At 38.8% G+C, this 27,885-nt stretch overlaps 1 protein-coding gene across 6 annotated transcripts in view; it reads left to right on the top strand.

The window, feature by feature from the left end:
* The window catches only part of UTRN (utrophin), a 389,337-nt gene that overhangs the window by 108,737 nt on the left and 252,715 nt on the right, over positions 1 to 27,885 (top strand). For 5 of the 6 annotated variants that reach the window (XM_049799497.1, XM_049799498.1, XM_049799496.1 and 2 more), the window contains 18 exons: positions 2,461 to 2,673; positions 8,689 to 8,802; positions 9,615 to 9,770; positions 10,684 to 10,854; positions 13,100 to 13,279; positions 13,953 to 14,087; positions 14,583 to 14,732; positions 16,089 to 16,250; positions 16,640 to 16,768; positions 17,245 to 17,418; positions 18,024 to 18,179; positions 19,740 to 19,910; positions 21,763 to 21,942; positions 22,415 to 22,543; positions 22,688 to 22,858; positions 23,428 to 23,577; positions 24,850 to 24,987; positions 25,793 to 25,945. In XM_049799497.1, the coding sequence (XP_049655454.1) occupies positions 2,461 to 2,673; positions 8,689 to 8,802; positions 9,615 to 9,770; positions 10,684 to 10,854; positions 13,100 to 13,279; positions 13,953 to 14,087; positions 14,583 to 14,732; positions 16,089 to 16,250; positions 16,640 to 16,768; positions 17,245 to 17,418; positions 18,024 to 18,179; positions 19,740 to 19,910; positions 21,763 to 21,942; positions 22,415 to 22,543; positions 22,688 to 22,858; positions 23,428 to 23,577; positions 24,850 to 24,987; positions 25,793 to 25,945 (2,832 nt within the window). Of the gene's footprint in view, positions 1 to 2,460; positions 2,674 to 4,921; positions 4,946 to 8,688; positions 8,803 to 9,614; positions 9,771 to 10,683; positions 10,855 to 13,099; positions 13,280 to 13,952; positions 14,088 to 14,582; positions 14,733 to 16,088; positions 16,251 to 16,639; positions 16,769 to 17,244; positions 17,419 to 18,023; positions 18,180 to 19,739; positions 19,911 to 21,762; positions 21,943 to 22,414; positions 22,544 to 22,687; positions 22,859 to 23,427; positions 23,578 to 24,849; positions 24,988 to 25,792; positions 25,946 to 27,885 lie in introns of those variants that run through there. The other variant, XM_049799502.1, reaches the window with a different exon arrangement.

The raw sequence follows: 27,885 nt of genomic DNA, 5'->3' as shown, positions 1-27,885 counted from the left end.
CAGAGCTTGTCTTAGCTTCGTCTCTTGGCACAGGCAGCGAGAGAGCTGGGACTGTTCGGCCAGGGGAAGAGGAGGCTCTGAGGGATCTTCTCTGAAGAGCTGCAGCACCTCCGACCACCTGGGTGGCCTCCCCAGGCTCTCTCCAGTGTGCCCATCTCTCTCTTGTGCTGAGGAGCCCCAAAATGGATGTCAGGGCACCCAGAGCATCCCCCTCCTGGGAGCTCGGTTGGGTCAGGTTGGTCACCCGATCCAAGGTCCGCTCCTTTGCTGCGGGAGCGTGGTTGTGAGGAAAGCCGGGAGCCGGGGCCTGCCCTTCCCTTCCTTGGGAGCTGCCTTTCAGCTCTCTCTGCCTGAGCTGCACCACAGCCATGTCGGTGCCTGGCCTGCTCGGGCTTGCTGTCCTGGGGAGGCCATGTCCCTCACCTGCGGCAGTGTGGGAATCCTCTCCAAGCGCTGGGTATAGCCTACACGGACGTGGGGTGCCTGCCTGTTTAAACTGTCTCTGAGGTTCAGCTGATTAACAAATCCATCCTGTTTCATCCTGCTCAGCTCTTGTGAGAGAGTAACTGCACTTCTCTGGCCTCCAGTTTGCCTTTCAAAGGGAAACAGTGCTTGCAAGCCATAAATGTAATTGATGCACAAATTCTGTCCAGCAGAAATTGTGTTTTCTTTCCTATTATGGGCCTATAAAGTAGGGGAAAATACATCGATGATAGTTGCTTTGTAAATACCACTTATGGGGGCAGGACTGGAGTGAGGGGAAGAGTGTCATGCATCTCCAGCACACTTTTTTTTTTGCTTTAAAAAAAAACATTGACAAATACTTTCCTGCCCCCTCCACTGTCCCCCACTGCTTTTGTGGAATCATGCTTAATTCAGAAGCACATATTTTATCCTGTGAGGTGGCATAAGAGGGCTGCAGGTGACTCTGGAGGAGCTCTTGAACTTCAGTTGCTGGGTAGGGAGAGGCTGTGTCTTTCCTGATAGCCTTCTCTATTCAGCAGAGAGTGATCAAATGGGTATTTTTAACAGCCCAGTAAACAGGGGTGTTAGTTCTTTGTTTTTTAAACCAGCAGATTAAAAACAGTTCCGCGTTCTTTGGTTTTTCTCTTTTAATGTTGCTTCTGTGTTTAAAGTTGGCAGAGATTTTCTGGTCTATACCCTGCATGAATTGCAATGCCATTTAGCTTTGGAGGCTTGTCTTTTCTTGCTTCTGCCTGAATCCCTTCTCCCCCTTCAGAGACTAATTAACCTGAAAGGACATACTATGCCAGTGTGGGAGCTTTAAAGAGTGTGATGGGAGATTGGAACAAACTGTAGATGATGAGCTGCTTGTGACCTGGGATTGTCCAGCTCCTTTTGCACTGTAGCAGGCAGTGATAAGTGCTTCAGGAGTAGACCCAAGCCAGGGATTGACTCAGTCTGTGGTCACCTATAGAGAAAGCTCTTGTTTGCAGAAACATACATCCCTCTTCTTAGTCTCATTGCTACATCACTATCTATCTTTTTAGAGGAAATGGTACACTTTATCCTGTTCCTTTCCTGTAAATACAAAGTAAAACTAAGAACATAAACATATTGAAAAGAAGATTCTTCCTCAGTAAAATATATGCAGACATATCCCACACGTACATGTTAAATGTATATACTAGAAAAGTTAAATTAATGAAATTAATAATGGCTTCATGTGTTCATTCCAAATTTCTCTCTCAAACAATTTTTAAGCAAGATAACCAAAATGACCAGTTCAATAAAGTGGCAGCATTTTTCATGTCTTGGCTTATACCTTCATTTGTTAGTTTTCCTTAATATTAGGAAATTAGCTGTTTCAGCTCAAGTGACTCTTCATATCAGCAATGCCATAGTGAATATATTCAGACTGTATCCTCCCCATATTCCAGCTGGAAGAACAGCTTTCAAAACTCAAGCATCCAGAGCTTTCATTGCAGCTAGATATTATAATTTTTTTTTACTTTACAAAACTCAGAAGGACACGCTCAGCCTGTTTGTGTGGGCTTTATTGTTTGCTTTCTTTTAAAAAAATAATAATAATCTGTGGAGGGAATGAAAAAACTGAGGTCCTGATATGTCTACATTGCAGCTTCTTTTGTGACTGCAGTGTAGTGTAGCTATTGCTTTGCTAACTCAAGTGCCAGTACCGCACAGCACAGGAGGGGCGTAGGTGCCTGGGTGTGTTTAGCTACGTGGCCAAGCTTTACAGCCCATTCTGTAATCTCTGCTACTGCACCAGTAGAGCAGCTGAAGGTTTTGCTACTTAAAATGTTGCTTGGACATCTCAGCTGCAATAACTGCAGTAACTGGAATATGACTCTTCACTGAATCTGTTCCCTGCACGACAAAACCTTTGATGTACTTGCACTTGTATGTAAGTGTGTACCTGAAAGCAGACATATTTTTCTTTTTTTTCCTTTTTTTTTAATTTTATTTTTTTCCTTGTAGGCGGTTTGTGAGACACTGGAAGCCCAGAAGCCCAGGGTAGATAAACTTGCTGAAGAAACAAAGGCTTTGGAGAAACATGCTGCTTCTGATATAAAAAAGGTCTACATGCAAGAGTTCAAGCATGTGCAGGGACACTGGGACAAGTTAAAGCTCAAGATTTCCAAAGATGTTAAACTACTGGAGGAAATTACATCCAAGTTGAGAATATTTGAGGTAAAATGAAAGGATTTTTTTTTCTTATGTAACTCAGATGTTTGAGAGCCCTTTCTTTCTCTGTCTTCCTGCAGGAGTCCAGATGATACTGACTGAGAAGTGAAATGTCGATGGGCACTAGACTGGCAGAGGCTAGAAGCATATATAGTGCATTTGTGGCAGGGTAGCAGAGGACTTTTAACATTCCAAGGATATTATTTTATCTTCTGATATAATTACTTTTCACTTAAAATTAGCATTCTTCTTCTTTCAATACCAGAAGCAAAGGTTACACTAAAGTCAAAGGTATGTCAGTTATGCTGTTGAAGGCTTGATCCCACCAGGGGCTGAGTGCCCTTTATTGTGGTTGGTGTCAGATGCCCAGTGCCTTACTAGTTTGACATCTAAAATTGAAATTTCGTACTGGCTACAGAAAACCCACTCCTTCAAGTGGGGTTTCTGTCAACAGTAATAAAGAATTACTACAGCCTGTTAAAAAAGGAAGTAAAGAAAATGCTTAGGTATAGTGAGTTTTCCAGTTCTAACAGATGGTCTCTGAAGTGTCAGGAAGGAGAGTTAAAGAATTTAGATTAATCAGCAGTGATATTTATTTTATATATATATATATATACACACACGTATATGAATTCCTGCATGACAGAAAATCCCAATGCTTTAAAAATGAAGGGATTAAAATCAAGAGTATTTAAAGGGTATTTAGATGTTTAACGCATTGATAAAGAGGGGACAGATAAGTGCTTAAGTAATTTAGCCGAGGTTGACTCAGTCTTTACTGGTTACAGGGGTTTCTTTGTGTTTGCTTGAAGTCCCTGCTCTAGAGTATTTATATTCCTCTGGGGAGAGGAAAAAATAATGAAAACTAAATATATCATGATTTAGCCCATGGCAATATTATTGTGACCCAAAAGTTAAATGGGCATTAACCGTTCTTCAGTATCAGCTTGAAAGTGTAAGTGATCAGAGCAGTATAAAAGCCCAAGTTCAGTGCCGTGGTTTTTTTTTTCTAGAGTAATGTGTAACTAGACTTTAAGTAAGCTTCACAGTATTTTCATTTTCATATTATTTTAAACTTCAAGAAGCAAGAAGGTGCTTCTAGAGATTCTCTGTCTCAGGATGAAGGCACAGGTGGATTAGCTACACAGAAATCTGTATTTTCACAGGCATTAAACATTTTAACGTGTGGAATTATTTACATTCTTTTCCATTTAACAGAGTATGTATTATGCAATTTATAAACATAAGCAGCTTGCTGCATACACCTTCTTCAGAGCATTGGTGTCTTGCATGCACACCACCACCTTTCCTCAAAGTTTCTTTCAGTCTTGCTCTCCCCTTCCTCTGAAGCAGAAAACTGTTCATTTATTTGGTATTGGATTCAAACTTTAAGCTAAGTGTTTTGTTGGTTTTTTTAAAATTTATTTTAAGCCAGACAGGATCTTTAAGGACTACTGAAATAGAGACATGTATTTAAACTGAAATTTATATTAGTAAGACCAGGTAATTGACTTGCATGATGTTGCAGTGAAAGTTGGACAAGCTGTTGCTGATTATGAGTTGGAAGTAGTAAAAGCCTCAAGTCTTTTTTTTTTTTTCTTGTTTGGTTTTTTGTTTGTTTGTTTTCAAAATACAAACCTGGGAGAAGTCATAGTAGGGGTAACAGATTGTAACTAAATGACAATTAAGAGCAGAGTCCACACCTATGCTCCCATGAAAAGTTTTACTTGGGGGAAAAAGGCTGGAGGGAAAAACGTGCTTCTGCTTGTAAAGTGCTATTCACTAATTACTTGTTTTGGGACTTGAGCTGCTCCTAGCAGTGTGTGTGTGGGATACAAGTGTATGAATAGCATATGGTAGTCCAGTGTAGGCTAGTGAACTCGTAAATGGAAGCCACAAACCAACCTATGAATCAGAAGAAGAATTGCAGGTTTTCAGAGGAAAAATGTGTATTTCTTTATATAACAATTTTGTGTTAGGCTGCATTACCTGAAGCATAAAGATAAAAGCTGTTCCTGCCCTTCCCCCCCCACCCCCCCCCCCCCCCAAAAAAAAAAAAAAACCACAAAAAACCACCCCACCCCAAAAACCAAAAAACAAACCGAACCACCCCATGTTCTGGAATATGTGTATTTGTGCACCTATGTTTGAAAGAGTTTCTGCTTTTAGTCTTGTTCCTTCAAACCAATCCTTCTGTAGTTACTTGCAGCAGCCTGTGGGATGATGAGGAGCTGTGGAGGAGCTGATGGTGCTGGTCAGCGGCAGCTGACTGCCCAAAGTGAGCTGGTTTGTACAGAACCCTAAAAGAAATTAACTTCTAAGGCTTAGCCAAGCCCTTGGTGTTTATTATCCAGCAATGACCCCCTGATTAATTTTTCTGCCGACTTTGACCTAAATGTACAATATCCCACTGTGTCTCATTCTCTTTCCTTCCCTCTCTTTCTGGTTATGCTTATTAGCTACTTAGCACGACAGAATAAATAATCTGCATGTAAGCCTGCCTCAGTGTTCTTTGTGCAACAACTATCAGTCTTGTTCTTCAAATGATTGCAGCTTTCCAGTTGCCTTGATTATCTGTAGCTATGCTGAGCAAGACCTACTTACCTCATCAGTTTTAGCAGCATTTTTTTTCTCCCTTAATTTCTTTAAAGTACAGAACTCCTCTTTTCCTGCACTTGAATCATGTTCAGTTGAGTGGTCTGTACATGCACCTACTTTCCTAAACCACAGCTTTAACTGGGTGAAGAATGGCTCCTGAAAACTGAAATAATCTTTTGTGTTTAATTGAGAGTAGGGTACACGTGTGCGGTGTTAGCATGGCAGGTTTTTTAGTAATCAATTATTCAGTTTTTTCAGCCAAAGGTGAAGTGCCCTGTTCTCCATAGCTGTTCAAAGTGATGTTGGTACCACCACGTATATGAATCACTCACTGATGAAAGGTGTGGATTTTCATGCCCATGGGAGTTTTGAAGAGCTGTAGAGAGCAGAGTATTGAAGCTGCGTGCTGTTGTATAGATCTGAGAACAGAATTTTGTCCTGAGTGAGATGTTAAAAACTTTCCTGTTACTTTAGAAAGAAGTACAGAAGCTGAAAAAGTAATTAAAGCAGAAGAAACAATGGAAGTAATTACTAAATAATTGAAAATGGAAGAAATATGTAGTGGTGCTATCTGTAGAAATATGGGGCTTACAGTGGGGGTGTTTTCTCATGAACTGAATTTTTAAGTACACAGTTCCTGTGTTTTCTAAATGTTTCATAAAGCTGTCAGTGGATGGACAGTCATGTATTTATATTCTCTGAATTTTCCTTTTGAATGAGTGGTAGTAATCTATAAAGAGCTTTTTGTAGTCCAGCACTGTATGAATAAAAATTAGAATGTGGAGCAAGTTGAATAAAAATGTTGCAGGCAGCTTTGGACAGATCAGGATGGAAGCTGTACTGCAAGAAAGATTGATACGGGGACTGGGTATATGGTCCTGGTGCAGAAACCAAGTGGGTCAGTACTGGAGATGTAATATCAGAGGCACAAGATTAGTTTGAAGAATGCCTGGGCAGTATCTTCTTGGTTGAGAGGAGATGAAGCATCTGGCTATTAAAGGAAAAAAAAATTAAAGTGGGGGGAAAAAAAGAAAGGAAAAAAAAAAAAAAAAGAGGAGTAAGTCTGGCTATTAAGGGAAAAAAAATATTTAAAAGTGGGGGAGAAAAGAAAAAAAAAGGAGTAAGTGAATGGCAACCCTCAGAGAACATATGGTCGTGTGCAACTACACAGAAGTGTTGGTTTATTTTTAATGTTTCTTTTTTTCCCTAATTCACCTTTAAAAACTGGCATTTCCCAAAATGGCACTCCTCATATTTAGGTTTTTGAAAAGAAACTGAATGTAAGTATTCTCTCTTTAACAGTGAGCAGACAGGTGAACAGTGCTTAAAATGTCCTTGCTAGTCTGATGAGCAAGTCAGTGGCAGATCTGCCCGTGGGTCCTGCTGCTCAGGTGGCCCTTCTGTGATTTGTGATGTGACAGAGGCTCCCCCAAGCTGACAATGTGTGCATTAGTGACATCTGTGTTTTAGTGTGAAACTGTCTGTAATAGTCATGTGAAGGGAAAAGTAGACAAGACTCATTTTATCAGTGTTGCATCTTGTATTTTCTAGAAGAAAAATTCTGTATCTTATATTTTCTGTTATCATACCTCTAATAATGCGTGGCTTGCTGTGTCTTTGATTATGTATCACCTTCAGTTCTTTTAAATCTACTGCATGGCTGTACATCATGTGGTTTTTCTAGGAGTGAACAAGTTAAAATTCAGCACACCTGATCTTTGTTCCTGCCTACAATAAATTTTAGAAACTAATTCAGTGTTTTAGTTCATGTCTAAAAATTGTGAGCTCTTGTACATCAGCAATCTACACTGGGTATTGATCATTGGTAATTACTTACCTGAGCAGTGCAGGAGCATTTACTTCATTAAACTTCTGTAGACTTGGCTTGTGATTCAGCAAGTTACCTAAATGTGTGCCTAACTTTCTGAGTAATCCCATTTAATTGACTTCAGCTACTTATGTAAGTAGCTTACTGTAAGCAAGCTAGATTAGGTGTATGCTAAAATGCCTTGTCAAATGGCAGCCTTTATAAATATGTATTTTTTTACATTAAGCCATGGTTCACTGTTAAGCCTCCTGGGATCTGTTTTTTTGGAAAATTATTTTCAGGCTAATCAGCTGCAGGAAATTCCCCCAAAATGGAAAACGAACAAATGAAGAAAATGTCATGACTTTGACCTCTAATGGTAGCATTGGCCTAAAAATAAACATGATCTTGTCTAATGGGTTTTCATTAGTGCAGACATTTTTTTGAGAAGCAGTGTGTAATGTATTGATCTTGAAAGAACTATTATTGCAGGGTTTTTAAGGAAACGAAGTGTGTGCTTTCCTCCTTGGTGACATGCAGAGTAGAAGGTGAAGCTGATGAGCCTTTGACTCAGCTTCATCAGTAACAGGGCTCTGTGGTGATTGTGTCAGAATAAAAAGATGCCATCTATTAAAAACCCCAACGAAACAGTCCAAAAATGTTGATTAAAAAAAGTCCAACTGTATTACTAAAAAATGACAATCCCATAACTCAGTTGAACCAGGACAAGGAAAAACTTTCTCCCTGCTCTAAGTTTTGTGGTGGTTTTGTTTGTAAGGGTGGTTGGGAACATCCACAATTGCATGGGAAGGAGATGTCAACCCTCCTGTGTCCCTCCCCACCTATGTCATTGCAGGATGTAAGGCAACTGCCAAATGTTAGGTCAGGTAACTCTGAAACTGCGTATGTGTTTACTTTTTTTTCCCTATGCATTGCTGTAGTGAGTATAGTAGCTGCTATTGGCCTCAAACAGCTAGATTTTTTTTGTTGTTTTTGTTTAGTGATTAGTCTAATCTTCTGTGCTCTTTTTCTTTTATGCCTGTGTTTCTTCGTAAGGCAAATGGCTTTACCAGCATAGCTTCTACTTGTCAAGTATATTTAGCGTTACACCCTCATCTTCTCCCCACATATATTTCTGTAGGGCGCTCTCTTTTCCTTGGAGCGCGGTATGTCTCTTGAATCAGTGTCGTGGAAGCAGTCATACATGGTTTCTGTCATCAGGAAAATGCTATTCCCAGCATTCAGCCAGGTCCTTCATGTAAAGGGTAACCACATACTTCTTGAAGCCATGCTTGCCTCCTTGCTTGATCCTGTGTTTCTGTGTGACAGGTAGCCTGGAGCAGTGCAGTGTCAATTAAACTATGCTGTAGCATGGATGGGAGAATATCATTATTGTGAATTTAATTTTCATATAAATTTGAGAACAGAGAAATTGGGGAGAAAAAAAAAACCCACCAACCAAAACTAAAAATTGAATCAAAGGTGGTCTGATTCAAAACCGGCAAGGCTAGCAGCTTCTAGAATATTCTTTAGACACTGCTAGAAGGTGAAATGCAACAGCTATACATTCTTCATCACGGCGTTGTATCAACTCTTCATTACTATATTTGATTTAGGCTGATTCAAAAGTTGTTCAGAAGTGGATGGATGGTGTGAAAGACTACTTAATGACAGAAAAGGCTGTTCAAGCAGATACCGAAGGACTTCAAAGACAACTTGACCAGTGCACAGTGAGTTTTGATCTTTTAAGGAATCTTTTGAAATAAATAACGACTAGCATCTCTTCTTTATTATTTTGCTTGTATTATTAAATATTGTGCATGGCATATTCCATAAAGACTACCAGAAAAATTGTCTTATCTTTCTTCAGGGCACATTTTAATTGGTTCCTTGTGTGTAGCCATAACACTTTGTACTTTTTAAAGGTCTTCACCATATTTACACTCATCTACAAGTTGACATTAATTCCTCTGAAAATGTTTACATATTTTTCCCAATTTTCTGATTAGGGAATTGAATCTGTGAGTGAATAGTGCTTTCTGCATTAAACTCTCAAGGGCAATAAAAATAACAAGCAAATAACTCTGATGAAAGTCCTAGGGTTTAGGAATTGTATGTGCTTTACAAGTAAGATTCCTTCCTAGCTAGTGGCACATAATGATCACAAATAGGTGGAATTTCTTCTTATGGTAAGTAATTACAGTGTACCTTCAAATGTTTGTTTCTGGGAGAAGAATACAAGTCTAAGGTATGGCATCAGGGTATTTGGTGCACATAATCTTTAAACTTCTGTTGTTCCAGTGTTGACATTTGGCATGTGAGAATGTTTGCACCGTGTATGGCAAGCTGTGTTTTGTTTTTCAGTTGCATAGTTCTGATGTTTTGGGCTACTGTTTTAAAACAGTCAGTATTGAACACAGCATCAGTCTGCTTTAATATTAAAGTTTTTCTGGAATAATTAAAAATTACAAAATTATTGGTATCCTATAAATTTATGTGATGTCTTGCTAAAGAACAGCATTTATTTTCTCTGTGTGCTCAGGTGTTTGTCAATGAAATGGAGACAATTGAACCATCACTGAAAGAGATGAAAGAAGTAGAGTCTGCTTTAAGAGCTCAGCCTATTGCAAGCATAAATACTTGGGCAAAGTGTAGGCTAGTAGACTGCCAAACTCAGTGGGAGAAACTGAGCAAACAGGTGAGTTCTCTGTATGTTGCTAGTGCTTGCTTGTTACTGCAGCTGTTTGGTTGTATGACATTGGTAGGATGGTGAAGAGGTGAAGCAGTGAAACAGTGAGACGAGTATGTTTTTTTTGTTCCACTGTCAAAGTGGGTGAAATCCAATATGTTAGGGGGTACCTGTGCAACAGTAGTTTTGTTTGAATACATGCACTTCTCAACGCCTAGCTGGAAGGAGCACAATGAACTCTTTAGTTTGTAATTAAAAATTAATTTGTTCACTTTGCCTCCTGCTGCTCTTTCTGGGGTGGGTTGGAGGGAAGTCTGACCTTTTTGTTCTGTTGTTCCTGAAATCTGGAATATTACCCTGCAGCTTTAAAAGCAGCTAAGCAGCTTTAAAAAATAAATGGCTATAAATAGACTACCACTTCAGTCTGGTGTATTTGGTTGTTTCTTTTGGGTGGAAGCTTTCTGCTGTCTGTAGAAACATACTCCTTTAGTTGCAATGCCTGGAGAGGATCTGTGTTGGAGAATCTTGCTGTTGATACAGAATTGAGATTGCTTGGGCTGTGGAAAGAAGCGAGGCCTGAAGGATGTTTTAGTGCTCTATATAAAGATATATCTAACTATATGATACTTGTGATCAGAAGAGGGTTTTTTTTCTGTCTGACTTTTTCCAAGGATTGTTACCAGTTTACATGCAATGAGGAAAAAAAGGTCATTTTCCTCCTTCCCTCACCTCTAGATTTTGTTGATCTGCTAAAAAGGGATCATGAGTTCGTGTGTGTGTAAAAGTAAAAGTCTTTTGTTAATAAAAAAGGCCTGAAAATGTTTTGGTACTAAAATGTTTTAGCACAGATTTGTGTTTTTTCACATATATAAGGACATTTAAGTAACAAAACTGCTATTTCTTTCTCCACCTTGGATTCTAGATCATTAGTCAGAAAAATCGCCTGTCTGAAAGTCAGGAAAAAGCTGTAAATCTGAAGAAGGATTTGGCAGAGATGCAAGAATGGATGACCCAAGCTGAAGAAGAGTATTTGGAGAAAGATTTTGAATACAAGTCCCCTGAAGAGCTAGAGAATGCGGTGGAGGAAATGAAGGTCAGGAATACCAGGTCATTGCAGAGACCTGATTAAAGAGACACAAAACTTAATGGCTTTGGGGGTTGACCTTTTGTGGAATTATTTTCTATGTGGAAAGGAGCTCAGGTCATGACAAGATTAGTGGTATTTTTCAGCTTTGCTTTGTGGAATTTTTGTTTTAAAGCACAAACTGTAAAAGCAGATGTTCTATTTGGCCACAAGGGGTAGGGATTTCATAATGAATAGCAGCTTGCCCAGCTGTTGAGCCAGGCTTGCTATGTATAGCATATTAAACACTAAGAATATGGAAGGTTACTGCAGGAGATGAAACTTGAGAAAGAAAGAAAAGGTGATATTATACCTGTCTAAATTAGCGGTTGTGAACATGTATTCTTCTGCTTCTAGCTGTTGGGCTTCAGTTTCTTGTCCCCTAGATATAGTAGGCTCCCATTTAGAAAAGCAGGTTAAAACAGTTCTGTTTTAAGGTTATCTTGTGTTCCTCATCTGTTGCAAACAGTGATGCTGGTCCGTGCTTCTCTATTTTGGGGACTGGTGGCCAAAAAAAATGGAGAGGAAGGAGGTATTTTTGTCTCATTGTAAGTTACCAGTTGAACAGATAATGTTCTTGGATGTATGTACAGAGTAAACTATTTCTCTCTGCTTTTAAATCTTTGAGTTCAGGTGCATATTTTGACTTGTATGCATGTTATTTAAATGAGTATCCACTACACTGTTACTCAACAGAGCATAAAATAAAGATTTTTTTTTTCCTCCCTTACAAGTGCTTTGACAAATCTATTTCAAGTTTTGCATTGTTGTTTTTGAAGGGGCTTTCTGAAGCAGTCTTTAACAAGTGTTTTAATGTATTCATGTCCTTTGAAGCCATTTGAGATCACATAGTCTGACAGCCTGCTGAACGCAAGCCAAGTAAAGAAAGAATCATCTTTTCATTGGCAAATCTGAGAGACTTTGAGCGCATTTACCTTTGTCAAGTCCAGATTATATTCTGTACTTTTAAATTTGGCAGATATGTCAGAAAGCCAGTAAGCTTACTGTAACACTTGCATATCTTCTTTCACTTGCAGTAAGAATGTTATGCTGCGACTACTTTTAGGACTGGGAAAGAACACTCTCTGTATATTTGACCTGGAGTATTTTTGCATAAGGTTTTGAAAAACTTTTGAGCTTGCCTAATTCTGCTCTCATCTGAACAGAGAGTGGAACTCCTGCTGACATTTGAAGGAGTAGGTTTAAGATGAGGCTACGTGGTTTTTTATAATCCTGCTGTAAAATAATAAGTTCCCCAGATTTTCCATTCTTTGCCCTTCCATTAACTGGCATTTTTTTTTGATTGCCTTACATTTATACATTTAGAAGGTATCTCGAACAATATGTGCAACAATAATGCTGTCATGTACTAAATTCTATCATAAAGTGCAGTGCCTTATATATCAGAGGTACTTCAACTTCATAAAACTGTCATGAAACCTGAAGAGAAAGATATATGGGACAGTCTCTATTTCTAGAGCCTTCTAGTTGTCCCAACAGGGACAGGCTCGGACTGGTCTGCTTGATCTGTCTTCCAGCTATCCTGCTTCCTGAATACTGGTTAGGGCAAAATTTGACAACTGATAATACGATTTCTCCAGGCCTGTGTTTTGGGAGTTGTACTTTTTATCCTGTATATTTGTTACCAAGCTCCTCTGAGTGCAGATGGGTTGAAGGAATTCCTCTAGTTGTCCTTTTTGCATGTTTCTCTAGCGCACCCAACAGCTGTGGGAGAGGTCCCAACTGTATAGTTGCGCATGTCCCGGGTAACGACATTGTCTTTTCTGGATAACTTTGGGAGATAGTTGCTGAGCTCTGAGACTCATAACTTCTGTAAATTCACCCTACCTTTTTCTCCCTGATATGCTTTTTTTTTAGCAACCCCTCCCCTTTTTTTTGTTAATTTCTTTTTCTTATCTGTATGCTAGTGTACAAATAACTCTGAACCTGATCTTTTTTACGTTGAGTCATGGATTTTTAATGAACAAACCATAAATAGTAAATATGTCTGTATGTTTAATAAAATTGGATTTTTCAACACTTACTAACGCAATCTGAATTCCATGCAAGTTAGTGCCGTGTTTTGTTGTACTCAGACCCAAGAATACTTTGGCAGCAACACTTCCAAGGTTAAACTGCTGATCTTTGGTTTAGTGGTGAATAGCTGACCATGTGGCAATTGAGGGCTGATCGTGTAATATGTTTCTTTGGGCAGAGAGCAAAGGAGGATGTGTTGCAGAAAGAGGTGCGGGTGAAGATTCTCAAAGACAACATCAAGATGTTGGCTGCCAAAGTGCCGTCCAGCGGTCAGGACCTGGCGACTGAGCTGAACATTGTGCTGGAGAACTACCAGCTACTGTGCAATCGGATCCGGGGGAAATGCCACACTTTGGAGGTAAGAATGATAGCTCTCAGCTTAGTAAAACAGAGGCAGGTGGCACAAGAAGAATGGAGAAGGACACTGAAAATGTCCAATTTTGTCACTGAATACGGTAGCTTTAACATAAATGTATTTTGCTGTGGCTCCTTTCCAAGATTACTTTCCCTTGAGATGACATCCTTGGAATCTATGAGGCACCATCTAACTTTGCTTTTGTAATCAGCACTTGTCTAAATAAGTAACCTTGTCTTACAGCTCTGTTATCCGTCCACATGTCTTTCAAAATGACAAAAAGAAGCTTCTCAGAGATGAAAGGTTGAAATACAATGATAATTAGAACATGTTGATTATAGTTTGGGGTAGGTTGTGTATGTCCTATCTTTCAAGAGGAGTGGATGCATTTTGTTACTTTCTTAAATTGTTGTAAGAATCTGGATGTCAGTGATAATTTTAGCATGAGTTTAGAGACTTCTATGTGTATTTTGCTTATTTCTTTTTATCTTGTGGCTATAGTTGCAGGTCCTTCTGTCTAGAACTTACTGTGCTGTGGCATGCTTTTAGAATATTTTCCATCTGCCCGTTTTAGATGAATGTCTCAGAAACATAATTTCTTTAAACTGTTCATAGGGTATATGAGCTATGCATAGCATTCTAGGCTAATTTATGGTTTTTTCTGTTGCTCACTCAGGAGGTGTGGTCCTGTTGGATTGAGCTGCTTCAGTATCTTGATTTAGAAACAGCTTGGCTAAACAATCTGGAAGAAAGGGTGCAAATGACAGAAAATCTGCCTGATAAGCTGGATGCTGTCAATGATGCTCTTGAGGTATTGCAGTCATTCTGTCGGATTGGTAACTTTTCAAATAGCTATGTTTAAAAAACCCATAAATTCGACACTTTAATAGAATACTGAAATACGTGTTGACTATGCTGATTCTTCAGGTTAAATGAACATATTACTCTGAATCTGGAATGGATATTTGTAAGATCCCTCACCAAAAGCTGAATTTTGCTATAGATGATTGTGCTGTACTTGGTACCATGATAAAATTGTATGCTCTCTCCTGTGTAATTAATTCCTTCCAGCACTGTAGTATGAAATGATATAAGTTAGAAATCCTGTGAAGTTTAATTATCTAAAACAAAATGACCACTGTATTTGCCTTGTGCTATCATGGATTAAGCCATAATTAATTCATGCTTTTAGAACACTCTCAAGACATTTGAAGTGTAAAATTTCTGTGCATGCAGCCAGATTTCCATGTCTGAAAATGCAGTAATATTCAGTGTCTTGACCTTTAAAACTTTCTCTGCTAATTAGTCCCTGGAATCAGTCCTGCGTCATCCAGCTGATAATCGAACCCAGATTCGGGAACTTGGGCAGACACTGATTGATGGAGGGATTCTTGATGATATCATCAGTGAAAAATTGGAGGCTTTCAATGCCCGCTATGAGGAATTGAGTCACTTGGTAAGAATTTGGGGACAGGGTTGAAGTAGACTGGGTTTTTCAGCTCAGTGGTCTGAAATGATTCCTGGTAGATAGCTGAATTCATAGATGCAGGACTTCAATAACAGGAAAAGAGGGGAAGACATTCACAGCGTTGTCAGCTGTTTTCAATGTGGAATAATGGCCTAAGAGCAAGATGCTTCGCCACCCCCTCCAACTTGAGTCAGGTTTTGTTTTGCACACTTGCATACCCTTGCACTGTGGGGACCCCCTGGTATTTTTCCAGGTAATTTTGACAAAAAGGCAATTCCAGTCTCAAGGGGGACAGTTCAATAACTGAGGTTAATATTCCCTTCCTACTGCCATAAATACTGGTGAGCTGCTCACTAACTGTAAAAAATGAGGAGCATAAGTGATGTTTTCACTCTTTGAAATAGCTAGAAAGAAGTCACACTGAAGTAAGGAACAGAAGGAAAACATTCTTCTTGTTCCCCATCTATTATCTTGTCCCCTTCCTCCTCTTATACGTTAGTATAATCTTTTCTAGATTTAATAAGTAGATGAAGGCTAGTTGTATTTCAGGTTGCATTAATTTGTAACTTTTGTTCTGTATCGTGGTAATACAGGTCCCTGCCAAATTGTAGGATGGGCGTTTTTTTCTGTCATTGCCGAATTGTAGTCATAGAGGGAATTTCAGTTCATCCTCTGTCATTTAAGTTAGCATTCACTATTGTTTTTCCTGTTACAACAGTACCTTATTGACATACAAAAACTATCTGCTTTGGCAGCTGCAGCACTGACACACTGGGTTGTTGACGACTTTCCCTATCCATGTGTGTGTATGTACGCACCCACTGGTCTGTGCATGTGTGGGAATTTGTGTTCCCGTGCAAGTAGTGGCATTTTGGATGAACTTAGAAGTTTTGCTGTTGAAGGGAGAGGCAGTGGAGGGAAGGAACTGTGATCCTTTGTTTTCACACTGCAACAGAAAGAGTTTATTGTTTTGAAAGAAAATGTGCAAGTTTACACATCAAACAATATTGATCTGTAGTGTATTACAAAGTCCCTAATTTCCACTGAATAGCTAGTTTTTGAAACTGGTATGTTTTTAACAGTATACTTTCTTCCTGAGGTGATAGGAGAGACCTGTGTTCAGTGTCCTTTATATCCAGCAGCAGAACTCTCCTTCTATGCCACTGTTTGTCAGTTACCAGTATGAATCACAGCAGGCTTCACAAATTGCTGCCTTCTAGGGCTCACTTTTGCTCCTTCTAGGCAGTCCTCCTGGCATAGTCTTCCCTACATTGTTTTGAGAAAGTTTAATATCATTCATACTGAATTATTGCTCCATCTTGTCTTACTTTCTGCCCCACTCAGGCGGTGAGCCGGCAGATCGCCTTGGAACAACAGCTTCAGACCATGCGAGAAACTGACCACATGTTGCAGGTCTTGCAGGAAAACTTAGCAGAGCTGGATAGACAGCTGACGTCTTACCTGACTGATAGGGTAGATGCCTTTCAGATGCCCCAGGAGGCCCAGGTATTCCAGTATAGCTTTTTACTACCAAAACATTTGAAAATACCTCATGACAGTGCTGAGCCTAGACTTAGTAATTCATGAAGGCTTCATTTCAGTCCTGTGCTGGTGCGCTAGGTGCATCACATTATCTTTTGTAACTAGCACCACCTTATCTTTTGTAATCTGGATTGTTTTCCTGTTTTAAGAAGGTTGTATTCAATAACAGTCTTGACGGCTTTCAGTTTAGCAAGCTGTCACCAGAACCAGAATATTTAAAATAAACCTGGTAGTGTTAAACTCTTAGAGAGTAGATTGACTTCTGGTGCATAGTAGGTGGTAAGCAAGTTCCTCTTCCCCTCTCTGCAGGCAATTTTGTAACGTGTTTTTTTCCTGTTCTTATGACATGGCAGAAAATTCAAGCTGAGATTGCAGCTCATGAATCTACCTTAGAAGAGCTCAAGAAAAGTGCTCGCTCCTTCCCTCCTGCTTCTCCTGAATGCAGGTCTCCCCGTGGTGGAACTCAGCTGGATGCTTTGCAGGTAAAGATGTGAGAGTTGCACTAAGAATTTAAATGTGAAGAGCTTCTGGTTTTCAGTTACACAGTGCTGTTGTCAGCCTGTAAATTGCTTGGTGCAGTCAACTGAACCTCAGAAGTGAATAGTATATGCTTTTACATGCTTTCATTAGGAAACAAGCAGCCCTAGATGAATTGAGTAAGGAAGTTTAAATTTCATAAGTATCATGGGATTAATGCTGGAAGTCAGAAGGTCTATGTATTTCAGCAGAATGGATATTTTGAAAGTGTATGATATAGAATTATAGCTCTCATGCACCTCAGGTGTAGATTAGGAATAGGTGATGGAATTTGGCTTGGCAAATAGCATTGCCATGTATACTGAATTGTGGTGGCATGAGAGGTGAGTTAGAATCTGGGGGGGAGATGCTTTAAATGTTACTTTTTGAAGTACAGATATTAATTTAAAACAATCTTTTAACATAATATTTGTTAAAACAGAGAAAATTCCGTGAAGTATCTACAAAGTATCAGCTTTTCCAGAAACCAGCCAATTTTGAGCAGCGCATGTTGGATTGCAAGAGAGTGTTGGATGGTGTAAAAGTAGAACTTCATGTCTTGGATGTGAAGGATACTGACCCAGATATAATCCAAGCTCATCTGGACAGGTGCATGGTAAGTATGCAATGTTCTTCACTCATGCTTGGGGGTGTTTCTTCCTTGTGTGATTCTTCTTGCCTAAACTCTCTCCTGAGGAAATTTTGCTTAAAGTACTGATGGAACTGCTATAACTCCTTACAAAATACCAACAGAAGAATTGAAAACTAAAAACCTCTGGTGAGGATGTGGACGTAAAAGTAGTGGATTGTTGATCACAGATGTGGTGTAACAGCTGAGATTTTATAAACTCCCTTCTCTGGCTCATGCTCATGTTACGTAGAAGCATCACTCCAGGGCCAAGTTTGCTTGGTTCTTAGTATTTGTTTTGTTCAAATACTATACATAAGATCAAGTACAGAGCACAATGTTAGCCTTGTCACATGTGGTGATGTTATGAAGTAAACACTGCTAAATTTTTGGGATAATTCTTTTTTGTGGGGGTGAAAACTAAAACTAGAATAAAATATGGAACATCAGAGTTTTAAATCTTCTTGGCAGACATTGCTTTTAATCCATAGCTCAGAGTTTAAGCGCAATCTGATGGTCAAGTCCTCAGATGAAGCAAAGTCTGAAAATCTGCACTACAAATTGATCACCAATATACATATTTGTGTTTTTAGAAACTCTATAAGACCCTCAGTGAGGTGAAATTGGAGGTTGAAACTGTTATCAAGACAGGAAGGCAAATTGTACAGAAACAACAGACAGATAATCCCAAAGGGATGGATGAACAACTGACAGCATTGAAATTTCTTTACAATGACTTGGGGGCACAGGTAAGAAAAACAAATGTATGTATAAACATTTGTCTGCATATAAATTCCGTTCTTTGTTGTTTTGATGTCAGATGCTGTTTTAAGTTTGATTATGAAGCTGATACTGTATAGCCTAGTTGCTGCATCCAGGAACACTCAGTTGAGAGATTAAAGATTACACATAAAATCCTGTAGTTGTGCCAGACCCCTGTGCTCACAAAGTATTCCTGAAGGGGAGGTAGCCTTGAAGAAAGGAAGGCTCACAGAGCTTTCAACATTCTGGCACAGCTGACCTGCTATTCGTTAAAGTCTTTGAGCACTGTTGTACCTTCTCTTGTCTGTAAACCAGCCTGCAAGATAATTTACTATCAGATTGTCATATAAGTTTGAATCAATGTAAGTTTTTTTTTTTTTTGAGAGGTGTCATGATGGTTTCTAACCGTAATCCTTTTAAAGGGTTGCTCTCAGTATGAAATAGAAAATGCAGGCAAACCTGTATTTCCCATGAACTGCATTAAGTATTGATTTGAGTAATTTTCTTAGTAATTGAATAGTTATTTATCCAAGTGAAGTGTTTAAAAATTTTTGAACTCTTAGGGGTCAGGGGGCAAATAGGGGATTCTTTTCCTACCTAAGTTAAGACAGCAGTCCAAGCAGACTCATGCCTTTTCAGTGCTCTGTGAATGAAGCTGTGGGTAAGTGGCCAGATTACATTGTTGGAATGTCTTGAAATGGGCCCTAGGAAATATTTTATTGTTGTAAAGTGGAGAACATTCACGAAGGTGTAGATTCTACTGGAACCTGTAGATCTATAACTCCAAAAGCACGTAGACAAGAAACTGGGAAAGGATAGAAAGGTAGAATTACTTGCAGTATAATGTCATGATTTTGTTTGTGTCCGAATTTATTTTTTGAGATCTTCAAAGAGTGCATTATTTTTAATAAATACATGTAAAGACTAAGCTGAGACAGAGGATAATTTTTTGAAATGTCAATTGATTCTGACTTCTATGATTGGATTTTTTCTCAAGTCTGTGTTAAGTTTGACCAGAATGTGTAGTCAATGTGATATAGAATTGATTATACTGCAGCAAACATCAAACTTCATATTCACTTTACTGAGATGTTTTCATGGGTGGACTAGATATTTCAGTGAAATTTTTCTTTACAGCTTTCTGCTAGCAGGTCTATCAAAATACAAAAAGGACCTGATTTTTACTTGTGTGAGTGACTGACTGGATTCTAAGTCCCCTTGAGTTTCGGTTAAAGGATCATAATAAAAAAGTTTGAACATCAATTTGTTGATTACTACCTATAAATAAGTTGGTGTGCAGGCTTCTTTGTCTTCTTTAAGTGTATCTTAGTTTAAAATTATTCTAGTTTTATATATTCTGCTTTGTATAGTAAGATGCAGATGTTTATAAAAAATTTTTCTTTTCAGGATCCTTCCCTAATGCAAGACAGTCTTAAGATGCAAGGATTTTATATATTTGCATGGATATTTTAGCTGGCTAGCACTTTCATTTTTTTCTGTCTTTTAAAATCTAGTTTTGTTTTCTTTTTTCCTTTTTTTTTTTGTAGGTGACAGAAGGAAAACAAGACCTCGAAAGAGCATCCCAGCTGGCACGCAAAATGAGGAAAGAGGCTGCCTCTTTGTCAGAGTGGCTAGCTACCACTGAGGCTGAGCTTGTGCAGAAGTCTGCTTCAGAGAGCTTGCTTTCTGATCTAGATTCAGAAATTGCCTGGGCCAAAGTAAGCATGCTCTAAATATCTGTAGGATAAATTTTTAACATTATGGCAATACTATGTACAAGTGGCTGTGAATTTAAATCCCTGTAACTTGTTCCAAAATCTCTTAACTCATGGAAATTTTAGTAGATTCAGTAGATCATATTCAGTACCTTACAGAGACTTATCTGTTTCATCTTGGGCATCTTGCCTCAAACTTAAATGGCCAGTCAAATATTAAAGATATTACTACATATTTGGTATTAATAGGTGTTTAAATGACTTGCTCTATCTCTAACACAGTCATAAATATAATATTCTTAATTATCAGCAAATACAATTTTGGGCTGGGTCAAATATTTTACCAGTAGAGCAAACTGAAAGTTCATTGTCATTTTTAATGAAAAATTGAGTTTGTAATTTTCATTGAAATGGCTTTGTCTTCAGAATTGTGACTTTACAAAACAAAAAGTTCTTGTAATTCCTTATTTTCTTTCATCTATAAATGGGAACTTTTCATGAAAGCTTGTGAATGTGTTATAATTATTTCTGAAGCACAGTACCTATTTTCTCACACTGTAGAAACTTGTATATGTAGTAGTTGGAGCTCACGAGTGTCAGCTGATACAATTCAGCAATACTGATCTTTCCAGTCATTTTCTGTCGCCTTTTACTTTTGGAATAGGTCTGTGTACAATCTTAAAACTTGAAAGCTTACAGAATTACATAAACATATGATTATAACCTGTTCTCACCCATTTCACTCAGGATTAGCAGTTATTAGCACTACACTTCTGCTGTGGCAGTATCCCTAAGATGTCTTTCCCAACAATGCAAATATTTCATGGACTCTTATGCTGCACTACCAGGACAAGCACTTCTTGTTGCATGCAAAGTTGTCCTTCCTGTCTTGAAGTTTTCTAGAGGCAATTTTAAAATGTAGTAACTTGAGTATTTGTTTCTGTCCTAAGATAATACGTTATGATAATAAATTATTTACTTCACAGATAAGATGTTCAAGGAGCTCCAGACACTAGTTGTGATTAACTGCATTCTTCCACACACTGTACACTGACTTGAAAGAACTTTCTGAATAGCCAGATGTTATCAGTAATAATTGGTGATCTTGTATGGCAAGAGATACTATTTTCCACATGGAAACCATATACTGATATTCAAGAGATAACATTACTTAATTTTATGTCAGTATGCATTCTTTCAAAGAAAGTGATTTTTTTTTTTAATTAAAAAACCTATTTAAAAGCAGAAATGACTTGGAAAAAATATTAGAGCTAAAGATACATATATTTACATACCTATGTATAGGTAATATAACTATAGGGCTTCTGTAGCATGTAGCAACTGAATTGAACGTATGCAGTAATTACTGTTGGTCATTCTCAAAAAAACATTCAGCCTTGGCCTACCACTTTCCTTATTGTTGCCAAGTGTAAAAGTACTTTAATAGGAAAAGATACAGAGAAATCCAAAATGTCTCTTGAAAATTGTGTTCTCTGTGGTGCTTGACAATGCAGAAAAGAACCTTTTAAAATTGGACCCAAAATGTGATGTGATGCATTTGCTTTACCTACGTAATGAAAAGGAATTGTGATTACATTATAAAACAACAAAACAAAAAGGTCTCAAGCTAAGTTATTCAGGACACTTACATGCATTGTGCTCTCTGCCTCTCTCTCAAGAAAGAGATCACTATCTACAGAGGGTGAGTATAAACAGGAGGTGATTCCACTGGGTTTGTTTTTTTCTCAAGTGAAGATCATCTATGATACTATTTGTTTCCTGTGGAGGTGAAAATTGCTCCCTTGTCCTTGTGATTGGGAGCAGTGTGCAGTGTTAATGGCTCCTCTTGTTTCAGAGTGTGCTGAGAGAACTGGAGAGGAGGAAAGCTGATTTGAAGAGCATCACGGAAAGCTGCACCGGGCTGCAGGCTCTGGTGGAAGGGAGTGAGACTTCCCTGGAGGAGAAACTGTGTGTCCTTAATGCTGGCTGGAGCAGAGTTCGGACCTGGACCGAGGACTGGTGTGACACTTTGTTGGTAAGTTGCACTGTGAGAAATATTCAGGGTGGTTCTCCCTCCACACCCTTGGACCAGTTGCAGTTTTCACTTGTGAAGCTTCAATGGTGCCTCATGGACTTAAAGGAATGGAGAATGGCTTATCTGGTTAGTCTGCAGATGGAGAGGCGAGTCATGAGGTTATATGCAATGAGGAAGGTGGACAAGTGTTTTAGATGTGCTGATAGGTATTGGTGCCACGTGCTTTGTAGTAGTGGCTATTGCTTAGCAGGTAGGAGATGAAAATGCAGAATCTGGATGTGAGAGTGAGGAAACTATATAAATATCCCAGGCAGACAGTTAACTTGACCTCGTGGGAATAACCTGCTTAGTTGTAGAGAATAAAAGGAGGTTTGACTTTTTTCTTTTGCCTTTCCTTTTTGGAGGATTTTCTTTAAGTTTATCACATTGATACTCTCCCCCCCCACCCCCCGCCGCCTCTATCTTTTTCCAGAATCATCAGAGCCAGCTGGAAATATTTGATGAAAATGTTGCCCACATAAGTACTTGGTTGTATCAGGCTGAAGCCTTGCTGGATGAGATTGAGAAAAAGTCAGCAAGCAAAAAGGAGGAAACTGTGAAGGTAGGAAATGTTGCTGTCAAGTAACCACTTCTGGATTCTAAATGAAGTCAAGTCAGGTTTGCTGCCTGGTTTTTTGTTGAGGTTTTTTTTGTAATATTTTTTCCTTTTCTAGGGTAACTATTTGCATTTTCTTTTACTTCTTAGCGCTTAACATCTGAATTAGATGATGTTAGTCTTCGAGTGGATAATGTGCGTGATCAGGCTATCATCTTAATGAATGGTCGGGGGGTGTCATGCCGTGAACTTGTTGAACCCAAACTGGCAGAACTGAACCGGAACTTTGAGAAGGTCTCTCAGCACATCAAAAGTGCCAAGGTGAGGATGAGTGTGCCCCAAAACATGCTTAGGGTGTCTGTGCCAAAATGATGGCAAATAGCTTTAGGGGATAGATCTTTATGTGTTAGAACACCACTTTGCTGCTTTTGATTCTCATTTAAGTGTAGATATTTATATGTGAAAAATGGACAGACTTTATTTAGACCACCTGCTTTTTTATCTGAGTAGCAGGTGATGATTTGAGTTGCAAAGGAAAATTGACAAAATTCTGTGCTATAATGATTCAGAAAAACATTGTAATTGTAGTACATATTTATATGAACTACAGAACAACATCATAAGCTAATGTGACTGGAGGTTGGTTGTTTTGAGACCAAAATGCTCAGATTGAGGTTTGAAGGTTGAAGCTTGGTACTACCTATCAACACTGTGTCCAAGCTAATTCTCAGTGTTAGATCAAACAACTCTTGCAACTTTTTTTCTGCTGATATCTGATGGTCCTACAAACTGGTATGCCTGTTCATGGAGAATTGGCTTAAATCATTAAACTGTGTGTGACAGTTCAGACTAAATTTTCAGCTTGAACAAAGTTTTATTTTGCTTTGCAGTTGCTTGTTGGACAAGAACGACTTCCTGTCGTGTCAGAGCCCCGTGAAGTTGGAGTAGCTTTTCCAGACCTGGAAAAATTTGAGTGTGACATACAGAGTATGTTAAAAGTTGTGGAAAAGCATCTGGAGATGAGTGGGGAAGATGAAAAGGTTTGTGAGCGATGAAAGAATTAAATAACTGACTAACTCTGTTTCTATTTTGTCCATGTGTTACATTCCTCCAGACTTCAAGGCGGAATTCTTCTGAGAAAATCTTCTTAAGACAGGAGTAGAAAATGAAGGGAATTACTAGGTTGTTGGAAACGCTGCATGAGTTTCCCATATTTTTCCTATAGCTGCTGCCTCTTGGCTGGTGCATTGAGAGTAATTAGTCATACATCATTCTGTATTTTCATCATGGTTTTATATAATTTAGGTAGTGAACTTTGATTTTCATTTATCTTCTCTCTTCTACTCAAGGTAGTTGTTTATAAGGAATCCTTCCTGTAAAAGTAACAGGGTGCAAAACTTTTTTTTTCTTCATTCTTATCTAACTGAAGTTATGTTCATATGAACTTATGTCAAAATGATTACTTAACGCGGCTGAGGCTCTTACTATGTTTTTGGCGATTTTGGGCCTCTGTTGCATTGGGTAGATATTTTTTTCACTTTAAACTGGTAGGATATATTGAATCACAGTGCGTAGGCCAGGTCAGTGGATGCTTGTGAGATGAGGTGCAAATGAGTGTTGTAATATGGCTCATAGCAAGTCCAAATAAGAACTTGGAACAAAATTTATCTTTTTCTAGATTCTTATCTAGGCTCTGCTATTCACCTGTATAAAACTGTCGTACTTTTGTTTGCATCGTGTTCACATTAGCCTTGTTGGCTGTAGAATTGGGTGAAGTCCTGCTAGGCCACCCTATCTGCCTTCCTTTTAAGTGCATGAAATATTATAAACAGAGCTGGAAAGCTGAATATAAGTCCATGCAAAATGGCACGTATGCTAGGGAAAACAATTTTTAAAAGGCCTCTATGGAAAGACCTGTTATAGAACATATGATTCCTTTTGTACTGTTTTTATACTTATTATGTTTTCATTTTCTTGCCATTCTGCTCTGAGCTTCCTTATTATTGTCAAGGAATGTTTAGAATAGAAATGCAGCTGAAGTCATAGCACCCTCTTGCTGTGGCTGCCTACTGCTGGCTCATTGAGTGAGCTTCCTGGAGGGCATCTCTTTATGAAGTTTATGGAATGACTAAGTTGGATTTTAGGATTTGGTAGCTGTGTAGGAGAATCTCTGCTTGAATTTGTTTGGCTTGCATTTGGATAATAAAACAATAGCTTGGTACCATTACTGTTAATATCTGAGCAGGTAATAAATTCATTTTGGAAACCATAGCTGAGCTTTCAGTAGGTAATACAGACTTGTGTAATTTTAGCTGGATCAAGAAAGAGCTCAGATTGAGGAAGTTTTACAGAGAGGAGGGCAGTTGTTACAGCAGCCTATGGAGGACCATAAGAGAGAGAAGATCCGCATACAGCTGTTGCTTCTGCAGAAAAAGTACAAGAGTGTGCAGGTATGATTATGATATTTACTGTAGTTAAAGATCATTTATGCAGTCTTCCCTTTGGTATCCCGCTTACAACCTGGTTTTTTTTTTTTTTTTAGTGTATAAGGTTCTCTGGGGAAAAGTTAAATGTGTGTACACACAGTCTGATGACAAATTTTGTCATTCCAAAGTTTTGGTGGAATGGTTTTGATTTTTAATGTCCTTTTGACAGCTTCACAGAGGGTCACCTTGTATGTATTTACACAGATGTGTGCGGACAGCTGGGCATTTGCTTCACGTGTCTTTGCTGGTTCTCCAGCAGAGGTTTGTCTCCACCACCACGCTGTGTGAAGAGTGACTACATAGACACATGTACACAACTATATTTATTGAGTTCTCAGCTGAAGAACTTTGTGTGAATGAGTCTGCTCCTGAATTCCTCTTGCTTCCTATAGAGGGTGTTATCAGCAGTTGTAGACTAGTATTTTGCAGTGCTTTCATACATGTGCCATATTAAAAATGTTTTTGTGTAGAACAAAGGGGATCTGTATTCTTATACTCCTTTTAGCTCACTTGTTTGAATCATATTAGAGTTGGTAAGGTGGGGTGTAGCTCAAAGGCAGGGTAAGACCCTCAGGCTGGCTTTGATTACATGTCTGTGCAGATAAATAGGATATAGCTATTTTGAAAAAAATAAATGGCTACTGTTGCATATTTTGAAATTTGCTTCTTCAAATGTATCCCTCAAGTATTCTTGTTTTTCAAATAAATAAGACTATTCTGTTCACTACCTCCCTCTTACACCGTATTTTCCTAATACACTGGATTGTAGGAGTGCAGGTCATTTCAAAGGAGGCAGATGGTGGAACTCTCTCCAGTGTTTTCCCAGTATAAGAAGGAACATGACAGTCTAATGAGGTGGCTGGATGAGGCTGAGCACCGTCTGTCTGGGCTGCAAGGTGTGGAAGATGAACAAAAACTACAGGTAAATGAGACTCTCTCTTTTTTTTTTTCCCTTGGAGCAAACAGAGTGAATGCTATGTATGAGCTTTAGAGATTCATATATTAGGTTTTTATGGCTGTTCTTTTGATACATGCTTGGAAAGAAGTGTTTTCAAAATGACAGCATTCATTTTTCATTAGGAAATTATCTGCATATACTAGTTTGGCACTTCTACATTGTCATCATAGGTCCAAAATATCCCAGCCATCAGGCCCAAGTCTTAGACGGTGATCTGACCCGTGTGGTGGAATCAGGACAGTTTCTCTTGCCAGTCTTGCTCATGGGGATTATGCTTAGCTCTTTTTGATACCTGACTCAAACAGCATGATTCAATGTCTGGTTGGTGCAGGTATGATAGAAGCCTCATTCAAGGCTTAAACTTAGTGCCTCTGCATCCTGTCGTTGGGATATTGTAACTACTCTGATGCTGCCTTTTACTGTCTCAAGTGTTTAGGCAGTGATAATTACCCTCGTGATTGATATGACTGTGCACAATGAAGATTAAAAAAAATGAAAAAGGTTGAAGTATTTCTGATGAGAAGAGTTACGTATTATAATGTGTGTATGTGTGTCTTGACAAACAGTTTCACAACTGATTTAATAAGATGTCAGGGTCTGACAGAACTTGCTGCCCAGAAAGCTGTATGTCTTAATTGTTGAGGGTACAGATACTTTCAATGGGTTGTTTGTTTTTTTGTTGTGGTTTGGTGGTTTTGCATGTGTGTGGTTCAGTGTTGTTGTTTTTTAAATTTTATGTCTCCTTTTCATCCTTCAAAACACTTTGGCTGCACGGTAATTACATTAATATTTTAGGCAATAACAGTGAAGAACCTTGTGAAGCAGTAAGTAATTTCTTGGACAAGCTTGGGGGCTAGGCAATCTGTCAAGTACTTTTCAGTTTCTGTGTATGAAGCTTCATAATTAAAACCAATCAGTCTCTTTTTGACTGCTGTAACTTTTTAACCCAGCACCAATTAACTTGGAGGCGGGGGTAAAATGCTCTGGTTCCCTGTGAGACTCACACCACAAAATCGTAATGTGGTACTCTTCATTCACAGCTGCAGTGTGATGTGGCTTCAGTTGCCTGTGATAGCTGTATACCTATGACAGACGGTCTGTTCTCCTTGGTCATGCAGGCTATTCCGTATCCGCTAGGAAAGTAAATCTTTTAAATCTGCTTCTCTTTAGAGAGACTTTTTCAAACTATAAGCCTCCCATGCAGAGCTGGGCAGCAAAGATGGTCCCAGGATCTGTTTAACTGTCTGACATTTGACCGCTCTGTTGGGTCCCCAGTGGTCACTCCTGGTGTACTGTCATACTTGCACATGAGCTCCTTGGGACCTGATTGATGCCAGGGAATTTGTTTGAAGGAAATGGGGATCCAAACACATTTACAGTAAAACAGCATTCAGTTTTTCTGTTTGACCATCAGCTGCTTTGAGTGAATCAATTACCAGATTGCAAAGGGAAAAAGGTGCACCTGGATGGTTCTTTGCTAATGGGAGCAGTCCAGTTGTGCTGCAGACTGGTCTTCCTTGTCACTGTTGGTCTTGCTACAGGTTGACTGATCTTCTCTAAGATCCTTTGCCTCCTATAAAGCCCTTTTCTTTAGGGATATACTGCAGCTAATCCCTGGCACTACTGGATCCATTCCTGGATAACTGCATCTTGGTATCTGTGTGCTGAATGCAGAAGATCATATAACTGTAGATTGCCATAGCAGTTAGAATAGACTGTTGATGGAGAAATGTTATCTTTGCTCACAATTAGTTAAGTTGTGTAAAAACATCCTTATACTTCCAGATGTAATTTCTAGTCTGGGCTGAGTCAGCTAGGCTTTCAGAAAGGAACCACAGCAGTTTTTCATTACTGCTGTGAAACTCGGAAACTGCTGCTTTTGCTTCACGTGCCTGTGCTTCTAG

This window comes from Accipiter gentilis, chromosome 5 (genome assembly GCF_929443795.1).
Source record: "Accipiter gentilis chromosome 5, bAccGen1.1, whole genome shotgun sequence".
NCBI classification, from domain to species: Eukaryota; Metazoa; Chordata; class Aves; order Accipitriformes; family Accipitridae; genus Astur; species Astur gentilis.
The sequence above is the reverse complement of the archived record's forward strand: the minus strand, read 5'-3'. Positions and strand labels throughout refer to the sequence as shown.